We start from the raw sequence: 20725 nt of genomic DNA on the forward strand, positions 1-20725 counted from the left end.
CCCTTCCTTCCCCTTCCCCTCCTCCTCTCCACCAGGGTGCATTCTGGGCAGTGTCTGGGATTTCCCCCCCATACTTTGCTCCCCATTTCCTCTGAGCCCCCACCCTTCAGTCACTTTACCCGCCCTCCCTCCTCCTTTTTCCTCTCTCTCTCTCTCTCTCTCTCTCTCTCTCTCTCTCTCTCACACACACACACACACACACACACACACACACATTCTCATTCCCCTCTCGTGGTGGCAGCCGATTGCCGGGCGTTCCCAATCTCCCTCCCCCACCCCTTCAGCCACTTCTTAAAGGAGCAGGCCTGCAATCTCGGAAGGCGGGAGAATGGGGAAAAACTAAATGTGCCTGTGGTGTGTGTGCGTGCATGAGCATGTGCGTGGGTGCATGGGTGCCCATGCTGGAGCATCTGTGTGTGCCTGTGTATATGTGTTGACTGTGTAACTGTGTCAGAAGGCCTGTGTCTGAGCGGGTTGCTATTTCTGTTTCTGTCTCCACCTATGTGTCACCATTATGCTGCATGTGTCTGGATATTTACCTATGCGGGTATGTGTGATTATATTTCAGTAGGTCTCTGTGTGTGTCTCTGAATGTATCACTATGTGAGGCTTTGGCTGTGTGAGGCACAACTGTCTCGGAATGTGGGACTATATGAGGGGATCTCTGTGGGCTTTGGAATGTATGTCTCTGTGAGTGAATATCACAGTGTCTGTGATCCTGGCTTGGCTTCTCTTACTCCCTCTTTGAGTCTTTGTGGGTCTATTTCTATGAATCTCTGAGTGTGTGTCCCCACACTCTGTTGTTTATTTTACACTGGACTAGTATTGACAATGCCTAGCATGCTAGGCAGACAGGTTCCTGCCCTGGGTTCTGGCATTCAGTGTGAATTAAGAGATAGCCAGCAGAAAAGACCAAGACTTAAGGATTTGGGAGCAGTGGTGGGTATGGTAGGGTCTGGGGACCCAGGTGAATGGCCATCAGTGCCCTCTGCCCTGCCTGAGGGTTTGGGGATCTCTCTGTGGGACTCTGCCTATCTTCTGCTTTTCAGTTTTCTGCCTTATTGACCTGGAGTGAGATGAACAATCCTACCCTGTCCTAATGGGGAGGTCCCTGTGTGGGATTACTGGGTCCCAGGGGCTAGACAGCTCCATATTCACACAGCATGCCCAGAGATCCAAGATCTATTTCCAGCTCTTCCCACCCCCTGCCACCACCTGCTACTTTGACTCCAGCTGACCTCGATGATCTCCATTGGCTGTGGAATTGAAGTTGGGGACTATGAACTTATAGTGGCAACAATTGTCACTCTGACAACAATTGTCACCCTTTGGATTTCCCAATCATGGCCCGGCACATAGAATGGTTTTGACCAGCAATGGATCACCTACTGATCCACTGGAAACCTGAGTTCCTGGAAACCTGGGCATGTGAAACCTCTCTTAACTGTAGGAGAATAGACCAAGCCCAGCAGGACCCCTCGGTAGCCCTCCCAGGCATCTTGGATGACATGTGCTTCCCTCTTTCCACAGGCCTGTCTGGCCCTGAGGGAGTCCCCTTTCTGAAGCGGTGGTGCTTGGACGACCAGCTCTCCACGTTGCCGGGCACCTGTAGGTGTCCCTCGAGAGCACAGTTTTGAGGTTCAAGTCAGTGTGGCCATGAAGGGGCTGCCTATTGGGCTGATGCTGTGACCCTGGAGTCTGCCTCTCCTGCCAGTCCCCCTGCCCGGAACATGTGGCTGCGGCTTGGCCTGCCCTCGCTGCCCCTGAGCCCCACGCCCGCAGTTGGCCGGAGCCTGTGCCTCACCCTGTGGTTCCTCAGTTTGGTGCTGAGGGCCAGTACCCAGGCCCCAGCACCCACAGTCAATACTCACTTTGGGAAGCTAAGGGGTGCCCGGGTGCCATTGCCCAGTGAGATCCTGGGTCCTGTGGACCAATACCTGGGGGTGCCCTACGCAGCTCCCCCGATCGGCGAGAAACGTTTCCTGCCCCCTGAACCACCCCCGTCCTGGTCGGGCATCCGGAACGCCACACACTTTCCCCCAGTGTGCCCCCAGAACATCCATACAGCTGTGCCCGAAGTCATGCTGCCCGTCTGGTTCACTGCCAACTTGGATATCGTCGCTACTTACATCCAGGAGCCCAACGAAGACTGCCTATATCTGAATGTCTATGTGCCCACGGAGGATGGTGAGTGCTGTGGCCAGGCACTGTGCCCTCCCTGCCTCCCGCCTGCCCTATTGTGTTTGTGGCTTGCATGTGATTGTGTGCCCTGCAGCATGCGTCTGTCTGTCTGTGAAAATGCTTCTAACCATCATTCTGCTTGGCTTCCCCCTTCCCCCTCCCTGTTCTTCCCTCCCCAGCATTGTCCGAGCTCCCATGTGTGAGTGACACTGTTGCCAGGAGGGGCCTGGCCAGGCCTGAGAGCTTTGACAGGTCTAGGTCCAGTGCTGGATGGGGGTTCCCTGGGGGAGTATGGGTCACTGCTGGCAGCTGCCCGCGGGAGGATGCTGGCTCCACCAGGCCCCCCTGCTGCCATTCCACCTGCTTCTAAAGGTGGTAGGTGTGTGTGGCCAAGGGAGCTGGGTGTGTGTGGGGGGCGGGGGGCAAGCCTGGTGGGCAATGCTTAGGTGCCTCCTCTTTCTGATGCCTCCTCCCGCGGGGGTCACACAAAGGTAAGTGACAGAAACAAGGAGATGGTGGGACAGGCTCTCTGCCATGTGCCGCCTGCAGAGCAGCTCAGCTCTTGGGGTCTGGGGGGTGGGGGGTGCATGCCCCTGGGCAGAGGCCTCCTGTTATTTTTTAGTTTTTTATTCATTTTACAGTAAAGCGGATTTCCAAGGAATGCGCCCGAAAGCCCAACAAGAAAATATGTAGGAAAGGAGGTAGGTAGCGAGCCGGCGGGGAGGGAGAGAGAGAGAGAGGGAGGGCTGCCTGCCCACCTGCCCTTGCCCCTGAGGACCCTGTCTTCTTTCAAGTAGCCCAGGCTCAGGGAGTGGTGAGCAGGCATAAGGTCCACCTCATCCAAGGGTCCTGGCTGCTTTGCAGGGAGGATTTGGTGGCCTTAGACAGGTTCAGAGCAGAAGAAGCGACCCCATTGCTTCCAGTCTTCCCAGCTCCAAATTCCAGTATAAAGTGTGTGCCAAAGACAGAGCTAGTGGCTCTCTTGGTGACACCTCAAGAGAAACTCTAGGCAGCCAAGATGGAGCCAGAGGATTCCCCATCCTCAGGGAGTGGAGCCACAAGAATATCCCTCCAGTGCTTTGTTCTGGGTTGAAAGTCTGGGCTCAACTCTTCCTACCTGAAGCTTAGACCAAACATGTATACGTAGATTTAGTTATTCCTTCCACACACACCCCAGGCCCCTGCCTTACCACTCCGGTCAGAACCTAGTTGAGAGACCCAGGCTGCTGTGGTGGCAGAACTTGGGGGGTGTCTGGGCACTATGGATTGTAAGGGAGGCAGACTGTAAATTTACCCTCTTGCTCAGAGAAATTTCTCTCTGCCTATTCAAGTACCACTTTATGTTTTCCACAAAGTGCTCTCCTATTTAATCTCATAAAATTCTCCCTACATATTAGGAAGCAAAGAAGGCAGGAATTAGTATCCAATTTTCCAGATGAGGAAACAGGCCCAGGGGAGTGACTTGCTTCTGCTGGAGGCCCCTGTTGCTGGTCTGTGGCAGAGCTGGGACCAAAACTTAGGTCTCTGACCCTCAGGGCGTGTTCTTTCCACTGTAGTTCAAGGAGGCAACTCGCATCTGGTCCTTCCCACCTCCCCAACTCTGAAAAAAAGAAAGAGATGTGGCCTGATTTGGGCCAATTCAGAAACAATAAAGCCAAAGGAACAGGAGGACAATCACAACTCATCCCTATATCCCTTTGGCAAGCTTGGAGTTCATTTTCTTTTGATAACATAGAGCAGGGTTTCTCAGAATGAAATCATCAAGATTTCTGGGTGGGATGTCCCCTACTGCATAAGAATTTCTGGGAATCTACACGTTGAACATGTGCCCTGAGTGCTTCTGATGCACACTGGAGCATGGAGTGAGACACAATACCTAAAGGATAGTTTTTTCCCACCTCTCCACATCTAACCCAGGACCTTACACATAGTAGGTAATACATCAGTATTTTTTACACAAATGCAGAAGCATTATGGTGCTATAGAAAAGGTCTGGGAAGCACAAAACCTGACTGAGTCCCAGCTCTGCTGCCAACTCACAGTAAGACCACAGGCAAGTCTTTTCCTCTAAGAACCTCTGTTCTTCAGAACCACAGCTAAAGGTGAAAGGAGACCATTCTGACCTTAACATTCCATTAGTCTCTAAATGAATTCAGGAAGAGGGTCTCTTGAACCTGCTCCTATAAATTACATGGTGGGATCTGGTGAGGAGAAGAGATGACAGTAACATGGACCATTTCTTAGGAAGAATGATCTCTCCAGGACTCCAGTAAGCACCCAGGGTTTTTTCAGTCTAGCCCTGAGACTGGCTAGAGAGCTGACTGGAAATCCCCACTCAATACATTTACCAGTGGCCATTGTGGATGAGAGGCGAGGCCATGTGCTACGTGCTGTTAGGGTATGGAGTGATGTGAGGTAGAGGAGAGATTTTGAAGACTAAAGACCTAATTACTGCCCTGAAGAAGTTCCTAGCCTGATATAGAAAACTCAGCGGGTTTCCCCAAGCCCCATAGGCTAGACTGGGAAGTGGGCAATTTGGTCATTTAGCTGTTCAAATGAGACTTCTCCAGGGCCTGTTGGCCATTTGGAACAGTTCCAAGCCTTGCCTCTTCGGGGAGACCCATACCCAGAGGTCATCATGATGTGCTTAGGTTAGGTGAAGCGGCCTGGGTGGGATCCTGCAGCTGCACAGTATCTGGGGATGGTGCCTGGCGAGGACCGTGGCAGCAAGGAATTGTTCAGCAAGGGCCAAGTTGAAGGAGCAAAAGTGTCTGTGTGAAGGAGACTGGGACAATGCAGCAACACAGAAGTGTGCAGAAGGGACAGCATCTTTTAAACCAGGGACAATGGATAAGAAGGGAAGGGTTTCCTGGGGAAGACATGCCCCACTCACCCACCCCATCAAGTTGCAGGGAATTGATGTCTAGGGATAAGTGATCCCTTTTAGTTTGATGGGCTGTCTTCTGTGTGGGTGATGATTGATGACCATGTCCCATCAGGTTTCTGAGGCAGCACTGGCAGGTGCTGAGCTAACATAAGACCATAGGTGCCACTGGAAGTTTAGGAAGCTGGAGGCAGTTTCTACCCTAGGGCTGGGCTCTTGCCCTAGTTGAAAAGCCATTTTGTAGTATGAGGGCAGTTCCTGTTTTGATTAATAGCTATAAGGAAATCCAGTCACCAGAGCCCAGAGCAGATGAGAAAGAGGGCTATTTGCTTCCTCTAGGCTGAGAGTATCTGTTATAAGATATGCAAGAGGGTAAACCCTAGGATGCCAGCAGAATTAGCTCGATTTCCACACACTGATCAGCATCCAGGCAGGAGATCGCTCTCTCCACAGCCATTCTGAGATTCACTTCTAGTCTCCTTAGAACAGGAAGAATTGGTACCAGCTTACCCCCAGGTCCTAAATGTCTGCCCTCTATTCTCTTCTTTTCTCCCTTCTTCTCCCCTTCCCCTATGCTCCACCTCTTTTCTCATCTGTTTCTTCCCTTCACTTTACCCCATCACCTAAAGGTGGCATGGTGCAGTGGAAAGACCATGGGCTTTGGAGTCAAGCAGACTTTGGTTTGAATTTCACCTCTAGCACTTCCTAGCTGTGTGATCTTGAGCAAGTCACTTTACCTCTCTGAACCTCAGTTTCCCCATCAGTGAAACAGGAATAAGGAATAGTACCTACCTCATTGGGGAGTAAGGATCAAACAATATGGCAGAAGTAGAGTGTCTGGCACATGGTAAATATTTAGTAGATGGTAGGAACTAATTACCATTATTCCTATCTCTTTGTTTCTCTTCTCTTCTCTCTCTCATCATCTTTTTCTGCTTTTCCCCATTTCTTCCTTCCCTCCCTGCCCTCTGGCTCTCTCTACATCTCAGAGCAATGCTTGCTGCTCTCAAGACTGGTTCCTGTGGGCAGGCACCCCACTTGCCATTAACCATAGCAGGAGGCCCCAATGAACAAGGCCAGAGGGAAAGTTCCATCTCCCATTTTCTCCTGTGGGAATCAGGGTCAGCTGAGGCCCAGTTTGAGCCTGCCCACTGGGTCCCAGAAGCTCAGGCCTGGGGTTCCTGGAACACGTCTCTGCCCTAAATACCTCCCATGGATATTCACATGTGCTGGCAGTGTCACCCTTCATCTTCAATACCTGCCCCTGCTCTCCAGCTCCACCTGCCTGTGTACACATGCACAGCCCCTTCCACCCAGAATGAATCCTTCCCCTGAGTGGGTCTCTGGCTTTGTGCCCTGGCCCACCTGCTGCTACCTCCTTCCAAACTGGGAAGGGGTTGGTTGAGAGGGGCTGTTGGGGACAGGGAGGTGGGGCAGGGAGGTGCAGGGAGGCCAGCACAGCAGAGGCCTGCAACACCATCATCCTAATAAAGGTCTGGGCCTCAGCCCACCCATTCCCTCAGTTCTTGCCATCCCTCCTGCCTGTCCTGGGCCCAGGCCCAGAGCTGGCTTGCTGGGCCACACTGCAGTCATGCTGTTTTTGAATTCTCTCTCTGTTTTGTTCTCTGTTCTGTACTGTTGTGTCTCCCCGTGTCTGGTCCCCAGGATCCGGCGCTAAGAAACAGGGCGAGGACTTAGCGGATAATGACGGGGATGAAGATGAAGGTATTTGGGGGCTGCAGGGCGCGGCGGCTGGTGCATGGCACAGAGCCCCTCCCCTTCTCAATGGGGAGAAGCCCCGTCTGTCTGTCTGTCCGTCTGTTGGTGTGTTTCTGTTCCTGTATGAGGCCGTCAGGCTGTTCCTCCGTCTTTGGCCTTGTGGGCCACTGGGAGTTCCGGGGTGATGGACATGGCTGGCAGGAGCAGGGGACCACAGGCAGAGCCATGGGGAGGGCATCTTCCTCACCCCAGCCCCATACCCTCCCCTATTTCTATAGTTCATGGGCACCTGCCCCTACTGAGCAGCAGGGAGAGTGGAGAACAAGTGGAACCTGGGGAGGGTGGCGAGAGGGGACCAAGGAAAATGAATGCCGAGGAACTGATGTTTCGTGGAAGAGACCCCTGTACCTTAGAGGGAGCCTGGCTCCCGGGACAGGGGCCAAGCTAGTCAGCACTCTGAGAAGTAAGATAGTGACAAGCAAACGGGCTAGAACCTCCTCAGTATTGTCCCAGAAAGAGAGAGATGATGATCACAGGGTTACGGGCTGCAGTAGGTTCAGGACAGAACAAAAAAGATGTGGACTAACATGCCAGGCTGAGGCCAGGACACCACAGCTGTCAGTAGATGGCACAAGCTCCTTGGCTGATGATCGGCACAGCCTGCCTCCTTGGGGTAACAGATTCGTTCATTTTGCAGCAGAGCATTCCCCTCTACCTCCATGCCCTCGTCCTGCCCCTTCACCCCTGGAAGGGCCAGACAGCTCAGGGGGGCCCACTGGTGATGGGTAGGGCTATGTTTGTGTGGCAGAGTGTTGGTCCAGCTCACCAACTGACAGGTTTCAGGCAAAGGTGATCAGGCCTGGAAACTTCTCTTGACTGCCCCAGCCCCAACGCCATGTTGCCTGGGATTGGGAGCAGCCACTTGCTGGGCCCTCATTGAATGGCCTCTGGGGAGGCTTCATCTTCATCTTATTGCTGACTGGGAGCAGGCTCTCTCAGTTCTGCCCCAACCCCAGTATTTCTGGTTAAGTCTGCCTGGGAAGAATGGGGTAAATGGGCACGTGGCTGAGAAACCATGTCAATAAGGTTCCCCCAACCCTATCTCTGCTATTCACTCCCCTTTCCCCACATCCTTCCTTGTTCTCTCCCTGTGCCACCCCATATTCCCACCCCTCTTGTCTCTGTCTGCACTGGGGGGCCAGCTGCTGCCAATGGCCGTTTTTCCATGTAAATGGTCTAGTCTTGGGGGTTTCAGGGCTCCCCAGCCCCTGCTCTCTAAAGCCATGTCAGGTCCCAGGACTCCCAGGTGCCCAGGGCAGGGACTCACCTAATGCAGCTAAGAGACCAGTCCTCCCTCTTCCTGCTGCCTCCCCACCCCCAGAGCCCAGCCATGGCTGACCTAGGCCTAGAAGTATCTGGCTATCTTCAGTTGGGAGGCACTTGAAATCCAAGTCTCTCAAAACATCTCTGAAGTTCAAATATCTCTGACCAATTCTTGAGGTCCGGGATGAGCAGCCCCCATGAGTTCTGCCCTCAGGGATGGCAGTGGTGTCCTGGCACCTGGGATAGCTTTGCTGCCCGCACCCCCCCAGGGCTGGCGGGGGTGGGGGAGGAAGGGCAACCTACCCAGCCTGTGTCTCACCCCTTCTCCTTGCAGATATTCGGGACAGTGGTGCTAAGCCTGTCATGGTCTACATCCACGGAGGCTCTTACATGGAAGGGACTGGCAACATGATTGATGGCAGCGTCCTTGCCAGTTATGGCAACGTCATCGTCATCACCCTCAACTATCGAGTTGGGGTACTAGGTATGTTCCCTGCCAGGTGCCTAGAAGGAAGACTGGCATCTCAGGGAGGGAGGGAAGAATGCCAGAGAACTCAAAACAGGCTGCCTTGATTCTCTAGCTGGCGTAATGATCATAGTCAAAATGTTGTTATCCCATAACCCCTATCTAAGTTCTGGGGGCTTCCACATATCCCCAGGCCCTTTCTTGGAATATTAAGAAGCCACTAGAATTGCAGTTCAAACTCATCCCTTCTCTTAGATTCCAAGCCAGGTCTCTGCACCCAGACTTTTACTTGGCTATTTTGTAGGGTCTATTTATTCGCTAGTGTCCTGTTCCTTACCCACCCAGCCCTATGTTCCTAAAGATCCTATATATAGAAAGATATTCCTTCTATTCTACCCCATGTCCATAGAGTCATATACCATTGTATGTCCACCCTCCACCTACCCCCATGCATATAGTTATTTCTCACCCGCAAAGCACACATGCATATAGCTCCATGTCCACATCATAGACTCCCTCACCTATCGACATATTCTCCTGCCACTCCACATATATACTCCAAGTGTAGTCTCTTCCATACACATATACACATACCCACACATTCTATATGCTCCACACCCACACAGGTTTCTCTCACATTCCATACTCACACACAAACACACACATTCTCCTAATACTTCTCCCTATATCTTATCATATCTACACCTATCCACACTCACACTTTCCTCTACCCCCATATTTACACAAAGACCTACAACCTGCATATTTTTATCAACACCTAAACCCCACATACATTAAATGTTCATAAATAGTCCTTCCACCCACCCACACACATGCATACACACTCATATCCTCCTACACATCCCACTTTATCTACTCCACACACCCACATACTACACATACACACACATCTGTCCCTCACTTTCTCCATGTAAAACAAATATTCTCCCTCCCAATATGATATATAATCCTTACCTGTATGTCCAGACTGCCCAACCCCACATATTCACAAATACTACACACACTCTCTCTCTGCCCCCATATATATCCTCTTCCCACATCTTACACACATACCATAAGCTACATTCATATATCCCCCCATATATACACACACCCATACACACCCATAGACCCCCTACACATATATACACACACATATATGTATGCATACACACATATACATACTCTTCCCACACATGCCATATATATATATATATATACCCAATATATGCATGTGTATTTATTCCTTCACCCCACACACATCCATGTACCTAAAGCTGCATCTACATACACACACACACACACACACACACACACACACACACACGTCTACCTGCAAACACATTCATGCTTCCTCCTACACTTACATGCCCCACATATACATTTCTTCTACCCTCTACCCAGCATCACCCTTGGTGATCACCAATGCCTACCTGTGGCCAAGGTCTTAAGGGAAACAAGTGCCTCAGAGAGGCCAATGATACACACAGGGCCTTTCTCCCTTTAAGATGCTCACCCAGGCCCCATGTCCCTGTAGTGGCATGAAGAAGCCAACTTCTTACCTGGAGGATTTGTGTCTTCAGAAGTTCCATTAGGGCCTAGGCTGATGGAGACTGAACCACCAGTTAGGCCTGGCTTATTCCATGGCCAGCTGGGGAAGAGGACCTTATTTTAATTTGCTCTTGACTATATTGCTTTGCCAGTTCCAACCCCAGAGGTCCTGGTGCTGCATTTCGCTTCTTTGTATGGTTGTGTGCACAGAAAGGCAACCTCCTGTTGACTTACCTGTGTGCAATAGTAGGATACCTATTTTAAGCTCAGAGTGGAGAAATTATATTCTCTGAAAAAAGCAGTCTGTTTCCCCTTCAGCAGCTCCTGAGACCAGGTGGAGCATGCAGGGCATGCTCCTGGTCTCCACACAGCCTGGTGAACTTGGATCTCATAGTTCTGCCCATGCTCCTCTATCTTTCTGCATTGCCTCAGACACCATAGCAGGGCTCCTGTAAGTTCTTCTATCCTGTAGAGAAAGGAGATCTGAATGTCATAATACTGTAAAGGTGACTGTACACTAGGACTGCACAGTTCCTAAAGTGTAATGAATGCACAAACATAATCACATACAGATATATAGACATGCATACAGGGTAGTTGATAGCTAAAAGTAATTTTTCTTAAAGTAATAGAAAATATTCATTCCAGCTGCTTTTAAAAATTATAAAACACAAAGCTACATTCTATAAGATTTATTGGAATGTACTGAGAATACTAAGAATATACTTCAGTTGTAAATTATCAGGCCAACAAGGAATGGAGGGAAAGAGTGTGGAAGAGAGGGAAAGAGGGACAAGTGAGGTAGAGAAGAAGAGGACTGGGGAGACAAAAAAGAATGATGGTGACATGGAGAAACAACACAAAGAAGAGGCAGAGGAGAGGCTCATAAGATTTAAGAAGAGAGAATTTTAATCGGATATGAGGTCTCCACGGTGTCAGTTGGGAGCTGTGGGCTGCACAGAAGGTTGTCATTGGTGAGCACTCTGTATGATGTTCTGATTTGCTGATTACTTCATCACCCTTCAGCTGCTCTAATCCTTAAGCTTCTATATCAAAAGTTCTTAAACTTCTGGGGAGTCTTGGGCTCTTCTGAGATTCTGATGAAAGCTATGGACTCCCCAAAATGAAACACACGCATTTACAAAAACAATTTCACAGATCCCCTTAAAGCTCATCCGTGAAACTCAGGCTAAGAACCCCTACTTTACAACCTCCTCTCGTTGGGATATTCAGAGCAGCACATGTGGGGGAGCAGGAATATTATTACTTGGGCTTAAGCAGTTGATGATCCAAATAATATTACCCCACACTCATAAGTAGTTATAAACTGAGATTTGGTCAGAAGTTCCCTCACTACTTCCTGTGTACCCTTTAGTTCCTGTTCTGGAACACAAATATAATCAATAAGCCACTGATTGCATTCTGGGTACATACAAGATGTTTTTGTCTCTTGGCACCAGATGTAGTACATGGGTTTGTCCCTGACACATGGGGATTTTGCTGTGTAGCTGAAGCTTTGTTGCTTTGTTTCCCAAAGCACCACAGAACAGGTGGCCAGTTTTGGACCCCAATTATATGCATTCATTCACCCTCCCTCCCATCAGCTTCTCCTGAGCACTGAGCCCAAACAGACGGTTCACTCTAAGGTAGTTCTCTAGACATCTTGGCTGATTCATGTATGTTGACAATGTCACAGTCTAGTCCCTGGATTCCCTCCAGCACAGAAGGGTAGCTATTATTTGAGAAGCCCCAACTGGGCTTGGGGCCAACAAAAGAAAAGGACTCCAGCAGGTTATAGGATGCGGATTCTCCTGGGGTTGAGGAAATAGGGGCTTGCCAAGTTTTATTCTGGGTTCCAGAATTAATTTAATTCTATTTCCTTACTCAGGTACCCTCCAGGCAAACTGAGAACCCAGTACACACCAAGCCTTGAGTGACACAGATATCTAGCTTTGACACAGTCTGCCAGATTCCCCCATCTTCTGTTGAAAAGCTTACCATGTACTGCAGTACCAACTTGGGCCCAGGGAGACTGGCTCAGATTTATTCTGACAGTACATAGAGTTGGCTGCTTCAGCCTCCATTCTCTTGGTTTCTGTAGATAGGAGAGATCCTGGAGAAGTAGCAGCATGTGACTGCTCTTCCAGATCACCAGGTTTTGTGTGCTCCGGGTCAGTCATGTTCACCATATCAACTGCCTGAGCCTGTTGGATATGGTACCTGAAGCAGGATTCTTCTTGTAGTAAGGATCATTGGCATGGCACCATCCACATACTTCAATGCCCCTTATCCAGAGGCTCATGGGATTTAAGAGAGCAGAGAGGGGTTGTCAAACCATCCACCTAGGCTTTCAGACCTTAGTTCCTAACCCAGAAAATCAGTCCATATTAAAGAAATTTACTACATTCAACTGCAGGCTTTTTCCTGCTGATTGGGACAGACATTCTTGACACATTTCGTTAGATGATGGCTTGGTGAGGGCTGAAGCCAAATCTGCTATTGCCTAAGTGAGAGAAAAGGAAAAATGAATGTGGGGGAGGGAGATAAGGGGAAAGGGGGATGAACAGAAGCACATCAGAGGGTCTCAAGGCTTGGGCACCTGAGTTGGGTCTTGGTCAGCATAGATTTTAAGGGGTGCAGGAGCAGCATCAGTTTCTTCACGGGCCAGCCTGAGAAGCTGGTTCCCTCGTCTGGAGGAACAAGGACTCCTCAAGTTCATCCTTGTTCAACCTTCCCCTAATTCCTTCTCCTTTCCTCATCTGAACCCTGGGGCTGAAAACAGGATTTGTGACTAGGTCCTTGAAGGAATAACTAAGTGCTTTATGTACTTAATCGTACCAAATATAAATTAATAACACACTTGAAGAGGGTAAGATGAGCTCTTTCGTAGAAGTTAGGCATAGAAGGATTTGAGAGAGACAGTGATGAGGTCTTATGCCTGCTTGAGTCCATTTGTAATTAGCCTCTTCCCGTGGACTGCCAGACTTCCAGAGAGCTTTCTGAGAGCTCTGGACGCCTTCTCCAATATGGCCTTACACCAAGTTGATTCCAGGAGCTGTGAATGAGCTTTTAACTGCGGAGTCAAAAAAAAAAAAAAAAATACTGATCCAAGTATGGGTTTCTATGTGGAGGATCACTGTAATTACCCATCTGGAAAGGAACCTTCCAAAAGCCTAGGGCAGGAGAAGCTAGGACCTTCCATGGGACCTGGGAATCATGGAAAAGAGATGAAACAAGGCAGCAGGATCAGTCTAAAATGGAAGCAGGATGGGGGGGAATATAGGACATCCTCTGTGGGATAGCCAGCAGGTGGGCGGGAAGGTAATCTCCATGGCAACAAGTCTCTGAGGCAGCAAATCCCAGCAGGTGGGTGGGAAGGTAGTCTCCATGGTGACATGTCTCCTCAGCGGCAAATCCCAGTGGGTGGGCGGGAAGACCTGTTTCTGTGGTAACGCAGAGCACTGACTTCCCCATTTCTCCACTAGATGAAAAAGATGGTCTAAGCCACTGGCTTTGCAACTTTAGAAGGCATTAGCATCACCTGGAGCTAGTTAAAAACACAGATTGCTGGCCAGGAGCGGTGGGTGTAATTCCAGTGACTCAGGAGGCTGAGGCAGGAGGATGGCAAGTTCAAGGCCAGCCTCCTCAAATTAGTAAGCCCCTGTCTCAAAATAAAAAAGGCTGGGGATGTAGTTCAGTGGTTTGCCACCCCTAGATTCAATCCCCAGTACTGCAGAAGAAAAGATAAACACGGATAGCTGAGCCCCACCTCCAGGGTTTCTAATTCACTAGATCTTAGAGGAAGGGAAATAAGGATGTGTCCTGAGAATAAGGGGAAGGGGGGCATCCAATGCCCTGGAAAGAAGTGGAAATGGACTGATTTGTATAGGAAGGGCAAGGAGAGCTTAGGAATTGTTGCCTTTTGGGATCTTCCCTTCCTTCAGAGAGAGAGCGGAAAGGAGAAAGAAATAACTGTAGCTCTACCATGTGCTGGGCTTATGCTCATTTTAATCATTGTTATAGCCCCATAAGGTATTTTAGTCCCATTTTGCAGAAAGGAAAACTATGGCCCAGAGATTTTAAGTAACTTGCCCAAGACCACATGGCTAGGATGTGATAGAGTCAGGATTCAAACCAAGGACTATCTGACTTTAAAACCCCCTTCATGTATGTGTGTGTGTGTGTGCGTATATATATATATATATATATATATATATATATATATATATTTCAAGGCCAGCCTCCTCAAATTAGTAAGACCCTGTCTCAAAATAAAAAGGACTGCAGATGTATATATTTCTACATCCCCAGTCCTTTTTATTTTTATATTTCCTTTTTTTTTCTGGTACCAAGGATTAAACCAGGGTTGCTTAACCACTGATCAATATCCCCAGCTCTATTTTTATTATTTATTTATTTTTATGTGGTGCTGAGTATCAAACTCAGGGTCTCACACGTGCGAAGTGAGCACTCTACCACTGAGCCACAACCCCAGCCCTATTTTTTTTTTTATTTTGAGACAGAGTCTCACTATCTTGCTGAGGGCCTTGCTAAGTTGCTGAGGCTAGCCTGAAACTTGTGATCCTCCTGCTTCAGCCTCTGGAGTCACTGGGATTACAGGCCTGCACCACCATGCCTAGCTCCCTATATCTTAACAGATGTTAGAATCATGTCTCCAGATAGTATATCTGGTGGAGGATACTGAATTCTGGCCTTTTACAGTTCCTGCAGTAGAGGAGGCAGCCATTTTAAATGGCCCAACCCTTTGTTCCACACTGGATAATGGATGGGAAGCAGGGAGCCCACCTTTCCTGTATTGATGATGCTGGACCTTGCAGAAAGGAGTGATGGTTTATGTTAGCAAGGTAGAAAGAGCTATGTAGCTGCCAGTTGATCTTTTGTCTAACTTCTGCTTTCCATCATAATCCAAATTCTCCATCCCTCTGCCTTCACTATCCTCATGCCCTTTGTTGAATCTAGGTTTCCTGAGCACTGGAGATCAGGCTGCCAAGGGCAACTATGGGCTCCTTGACCAAATCCAGGCCCTCCGCTGGGTGAGCGAGAATATTGCTTTCTTTGGAGGAGATCCCCGCCGTATTACCGTCTTTGGCTCGGGCATCGGTGCATCCTGTGTCAGCCTCCTCACACTGTCACATCACTCTGAGGGTGAGTAGCTCTTGGGGCAAAACATGGACTAGCCAAATGTTGGCTAAGTATCCTGAGTCCCAGGCTTTGCAGGCTTCAGATTGCCTAACTCCATGCCCCAGGAGCACTCAGAGGAAGCAGCCAGCCCTCTTCCACAAGCTCCAGATCCCTTTGAGGAGATGTGGAAGAGAGAAAAATCTTTCTCTAGGGGAAGAAGTATTTCTCCTAATGTGAGGGAGGGCAGGAGAGAATCCCATTTACACCCTGAGTGAGCAAGATGTTCCTTCTGATGTGGGAAAGTGGGGATACAATACCTCTCTCTGAAAGGACAATAGTTCTTTGGGGCAGGGGAAGTTTTTCAGTATGGTAAAGACACATTACTTCAGAATCAAGATCTAGGGTGGAAATTAGTTTCTAGGTGTAAGAAACACTCATTTCTGTTTTTCCCTCTGAAGAACAAGTCTGTACAAGAGGGAAAATGTTCTTGAGCAGGGGGAGGAGGGTTCAAAGTGAGAATCCCGCTGGGTGTTGTGGCGCATGCCTGTAATTCCAGAGATTCAGGGGCCTGAAGCAGGAAAATCACAAGTTCAAGACCAGCTTGGGCAAATTAAAGAGACCCTGTCTCAAAATAAAAAAATTAAAATGGCTAGGGTTGTAGTTCCGTGGTAGAGCTCCCTGGGGTTCAGTCCACAGTAACTGCAAAAATAAATAAACAAACAAAATTAACATCCCTGACCTGCAAGATTGGCTTCTTCTGAGGGGAGACAGTATATAATTGGACTGTAGACCTCCTCCTAGGTTGTACAACCCACCTAAAAGAGACATTTTTACCCTCTGTCCTGGTGGTGGGTCCCTCTGCCAGTAACCCTTCCAAGGCGTTGAATAGGCCCCTTTTCACTCTGCAGGGAATGTTCTCTCCACCATTAGACTAGAGAGAATATCCTGCCTCTGAGAGGTGTCATCGCATCTACTTAGAAGGCTGAGGCAGAAGATTCGCAAGTTGGAAGCCAGCATCAGCAGTTTAGCAAGACCCTGTCTCAAAATTTAAAAAAAAAAAATTAATTAAAAAGGCCTGGGGATGTAGCTCAGTGGTAGATATCCCTGGGCTCAATCCCCACTACCACATACTCTCTCTCTCTCTCTCTCTCTCTCTCTCTCTCTCTCTCTCTCTCTCTCACACACACACACACACACACACACACACACACACACACACACTCTCTCTCTCTCTCTCTCTCGCTCTCTCTCTCTCTCTCTCTTCTCTGAAGTAGGGAAATCTGTGAGAGGGGACACTTTTTTTGTTGTTGTTCATTGAAATTGACCCCATGAGTTAGTGGTATTCTCACAGGAAGATTTGCAGGCTCTCTTTGAGGAAGGCCTGTCTCTGAGACAGAAGAATCACCTTCTCTGTCCTAGAACAGTCTGTCTGTGTCCCTCCAGAGACTACCTGGTAAGGGAAGTCTAAAGTAGAATCTGCATCTCTAAAGGCAGGGAATGGGGGGCAGGGATATAGCCCCTTTGTAAACCACCTGCCTGGCATACAAGACCCTGGGTTCCATCCTCAGCATCAAAGGAAGGAAGAAAGGGAGGGAGGAAGGGAGGGAAGAAGAAAGAGAAATAATCTTGGAAAAATGAGGTTCTCTCTTTAAGTGGTAGTTTATATTCTCTCCCTCTTTTTTCTGACCTTGCAAACTGCTTTTCTCTTAGAGCAATGGAATTTTGTGCCCAAGAGCCAAATTCTCCCTTGGGAATGTTGGGGACAGGGGAGAATGATAACTTTTTTTTCCCTAGAGGGGAAAGAATTATCTTGTTTTTGAGTTTGGGGGGGCTGGTTCCTTCTCAGCTTGGGGAAAATCTGGAGGTGAAGCATCAGTAGCTTCAGTGAAAGGAAAGTCTCTGTGGATACCACAGACTGGCAGAATGCATGCCTGGGAGACTTTGAGACCTCAAGCAAGGCCTTTGCCCTTGGGATCCTTCCCCAAACCCCCAGAATGTGGGGATCACTCCTCCCTGCATTTCTCATCTCTCTTGAAAAAGACCCCTTTGTGGTGCAAGTGCCAGCTCCCTGGTGGTGCGCTGGCACAGAGCTGGGCCCAGCTGGGCAGGAAGCAAGAGGGAGAGACAAGGAGCAATAAAGAGAGGGAGCATAAGGAGACTGATGCTTGGGATCCAAGGGGTTAATTTTTCCTGGCATTTCCTTAACCCCCAAATTACCAACATCTCACTAGGGCCGGGAAGCAATGAAACAACTAGACAGGACCCATTAAGGAAGGGATTTAGTAATCCCTTGTCTGGTTCTAACGCTTTATCCCCTACTAAGAGAGTCATTCCCCTTCTAGCCCGTGCAAACCATAGGGTGGCTTCAGTGATAAAGGAATAAGGTGTTTCATGGCTATGTGTGACACTGTAGATCTAACCTAGTGCCACCTATCTTCTGTAGGGCTTTTCCAGAGAGCCATCATCCAAAGTGGCTCTGCTCTGTCCAGCTGGGCTGTGAACTATCAACCAGTGAAGTATACCAGCCTGCTGGCAGACAAAGTGGGTTGTAATGTACTGGACACTGTGGATATGGTGGACTGTCTTCGGCAAAAGAGCGCCAAGGAGCTGGTAGAACAGGACATCCAGCCCGCCCGCTACCACGTGGCCTTTGGCCCTGTAATTGATGGTGATGTCATTCCTGATGACCCTGAAATCCTCATGGAACAGGGCGAGTTCCTCAACTATGACATCATGCTAGGTGTCAACCAGGGTGAGGGTCTCAAGTTTGTAGAAGGGGTGGTGGACCCTGAGGATGGTGTCTCTGGCACTGACTTTGACTATTCTGTCTCCAACTTTGTGGACAATCTGTATGGTTACCCTGAGGGTAAGGACACCCTGCGGGAGACCATCAAGTTCATGTACACAGACTGGGCAGACCGTGACAACCCTGAGACCCGTCGTAAAACACTGGTGGCACTCTTCACTGACCACCAGTGGGTGGAGCCCTCTGTGGTGACAGCTGATCTGCATGCCCGATATGGCTCACCTACCTATTTCTACGCCTTCTACCATCACTGCCAGAGCCTCATGAAGCCTGCTTGGTCAGATGCAGCACATGGGGATGAAGTACCCTACGTTTTTGGTGTCCCTATGGTAGGCCCCACTGACCTTTTCCCCTGCAACTTCTCCAAGAATGACGTTATGCTCAGTGCTGTCGTCATGACCTATTGGACCAACTTTGCCAAGACTGGGTAAGGAGAAAAATTTTTTCCCTTTGGAATCTCAGCATGCACTCCCTTCTGCTCCACTATCTAACTTCTTTCATCATCTCCCTTCCTTCAGTATTCCCAAAGTCTTGCTTGTTAACCCTTTCACTTCCCCTTCCCTCCTCCCTTTTTGGGATTTTTTAGCCATTTTCCTTCCTTCAAAGATTTTATTGAAGGGATCAGGGGTGTAGCTCAGTGATAGAGCACCAGCTTCACATGTCCAAGGCCCTGGGTTCAATCCCCAGAACCAATAAAGGAAAAATTGTATTGAGACTCACAACTCTGTTAGCATCACAACTGAGCAGAAGTGCAACTTACTGGCAGAATTGTGGGAATCAAGGTTAACCAGTCAGAGGCTGTGTGAAATGACCATAATTTTTTTTACTTTTTATACATTCATAAAGAACCTGTAAAAGCCAGGCACAGTGGCATGTGCCAGTAATCCCAGGTACTCAGGAGGTTGAAGCAGGAGAATCACAAAGTTTGAGGCCAGCCTTGGCAACTTAGTGAGTCTCTGTCTCAAGAGAGACATGGAGGGGAGAGAGAGGGAATGAGAGAGAGAATTAACAGCCTGTAGAGGGCTCTTCACAAAAGTGGGTAGCTGAAAAGATTAATAAATGCTCAATAGTATGAGAGAAGACAAAATATCTACAGCCTGATCTTAGCAGATAAGTACAGGGAAGAGTGAGACAGTTTCTCTGAAGCCCATTTTGGATACAAGGAGTTCAAGCCCTGGGGCAAAGGGGGAGTGGACAGAGGGAGGGACCCTGAAAAAGATGGAAATGGTGATAAATTTTGGACTGGGGAAGAGGTTTAGGGGTAGGTGTGAGAAGAAGGAAACTGGACCCTTCCTTATCCAGGTAGAGTGGTGACCCCAGATTTCCATGTGGTGTTTCAGGGATCCCAACAAGCCGGTCCCCCAGGACACCAAGTTCATTCACACCAAGGCCAACCGATTTGAGGAAGTGGCCTGGTCCAAATACAATCCCCGAGACCAGCTCTACCTTCACATCGGGCTGAAACCAAGGGTCCGTGATCATTACCGAGCCACTAAGGTTGCCTTTTGGAAACACCTGGTGCCCCACCTGTACAACCTGCATGACATGTTCCACTATACATCCACAACCACCAAAGTGCCGCCCCCGGATACCACCCACAGCTCCCACATCACCCGCAGGCCCAACGGCAAGACCTGGAGCACCAAGCGGCCAGCCATCTCTCCTGCCTACAGCAATGAGAATGCCCAAGGGTCCTGGAACGGGGACCAGGATGCCGGGCCTCTCCTGGTGGAGAACCCTCGAGACTACTCCACTGAATTAAGTGTGACCATCGCTGTGGGGGCCTCCCTCCTGTTCCTCAATGTTTTGGCTTTTGCTGCCCTCTACTACCGGAAGGACAAACGGCGCCAGGAGCCTCTGAGGCAGCCTAGCCCCCAGAGGGGAGCTGGAGCCCCTGAATTGGGAGCTGCTCCTGAGGAGGAGCTGGCAGCATTACAGCTTGGACCCACTCACCATGAGTGTGAGGCTGGTCCCCCCCATGACACACTGCGCCTCACTGCATTGCCCGACTATACCCTGACCCTGCGGCGCTCCCCCGATGACATCCCACTCATGACCCCCAACACCATCACTATGATTCCCAACTCCCTGGTAGGGCTGCAGACATTGCACCCCTATAACACCTTTGCTGCAGGGTTTAACAGTACCGGGCTGCCCCACTCACATTCCACTACCCGGGTATAGCTCCAACCCAGAGCACAGCTCATCTCCCAGCTCCCTCCCTTTCAGATCCACAAACACATGCACATATGCATGTGCGCACGCACGCGCACACACACACATACACACACACACACACACACACACACACACACATATATACATATGTATACGCACGCACCCACACCCTACAGCAGACCCATCTGCACAAACATAGACAGATGTGGACATGCACCCGCATGTACAAAAACACAAATACTGAAGTAAACCTGGACAAACCCTGCAAATGGGGACACAAATGAGTCCTTGGTAAACCAAGGATCCATGAAACAGCAGCTGAAGCCAGCTCCCTGAGCCTGACCACAGACACTCCTGGGGGGCCTGAAAGCAACAGCTGGACACCCCCTTGGTGCTCGCCTTTGGCCTCTCTTGGAACTGCACCAACGACCAACTCCAGACTTGGGAGCTTTAAAGAGCAGAGTAGCTCTTCCTC

The 20725-nt window shown here is 49.4% G+C and overlaps 1 protein-coding gene across 6 annotated transcripts; it reads left to right on the forward strand.

Annotated features, from left to right (window-relative positions):
• The first annotated feature begins 1652 nt into the window (after positions 1-1652).
• Nlgn3 (neuroligin 3) lies at positions 1653-20311 on the forward strand. 6 transcript variants are annotated; one of them, XM_026412609.2, is made up of 7 exons: positions 1653-2187; positions 2823-2882; positions 6731-6790; positions 8442-8591; positions 15105-15290; positions 17710-18499; positions 19413-20311. In XM_026412609.2, the coding sequence occupies exons 1-7, from the start codon at positions 1731-1733 to the stop codon at positions 20254-20256; spliced, it is 2547 nt and encodes an 848-aa protein (XP_026268394.1). In that variant the 5' UTR covers positions 1653-1730; the 3' UTR covers positions 20257-20311. The 6 variants fall into 6 exon arrangements, with proteins under 6 accessions (XP_026268394.1, XP_026268396.1, XP_026268395.1 ...); XM_026412611.1 differs by lacking the exon at positions 2823-2882 and adding an exon at positions 15768-15771 and having other exon boundaries at positions 15105-15294; positions 17691-18499; XM_026412612.2 differs by lacking the exon at positions 6731-6790 and adding an exon at positions 15768-15771 and having other exon boundaries at positions 2034-2187; positions 15105-15294; positions 17691-18499.
• The last annotated feature ends 414 nt before the right edge of the window (positions 20312-20725 follow it).

The sequence above is a fragment of the Urocitellus parryii genome, chromosome X, assembly GCF_045843805.1.
Source record: "Urocitellus parryii isolate mUroPar1 chromosome X, mUroPar1.hap1, whole genome shotgun sequence".
NCBI lineage: Eukaryota > Metazoa > Chordata > Mammalia > Rodentia > Sciuridae > Urocitellus > Urocitellus parryii.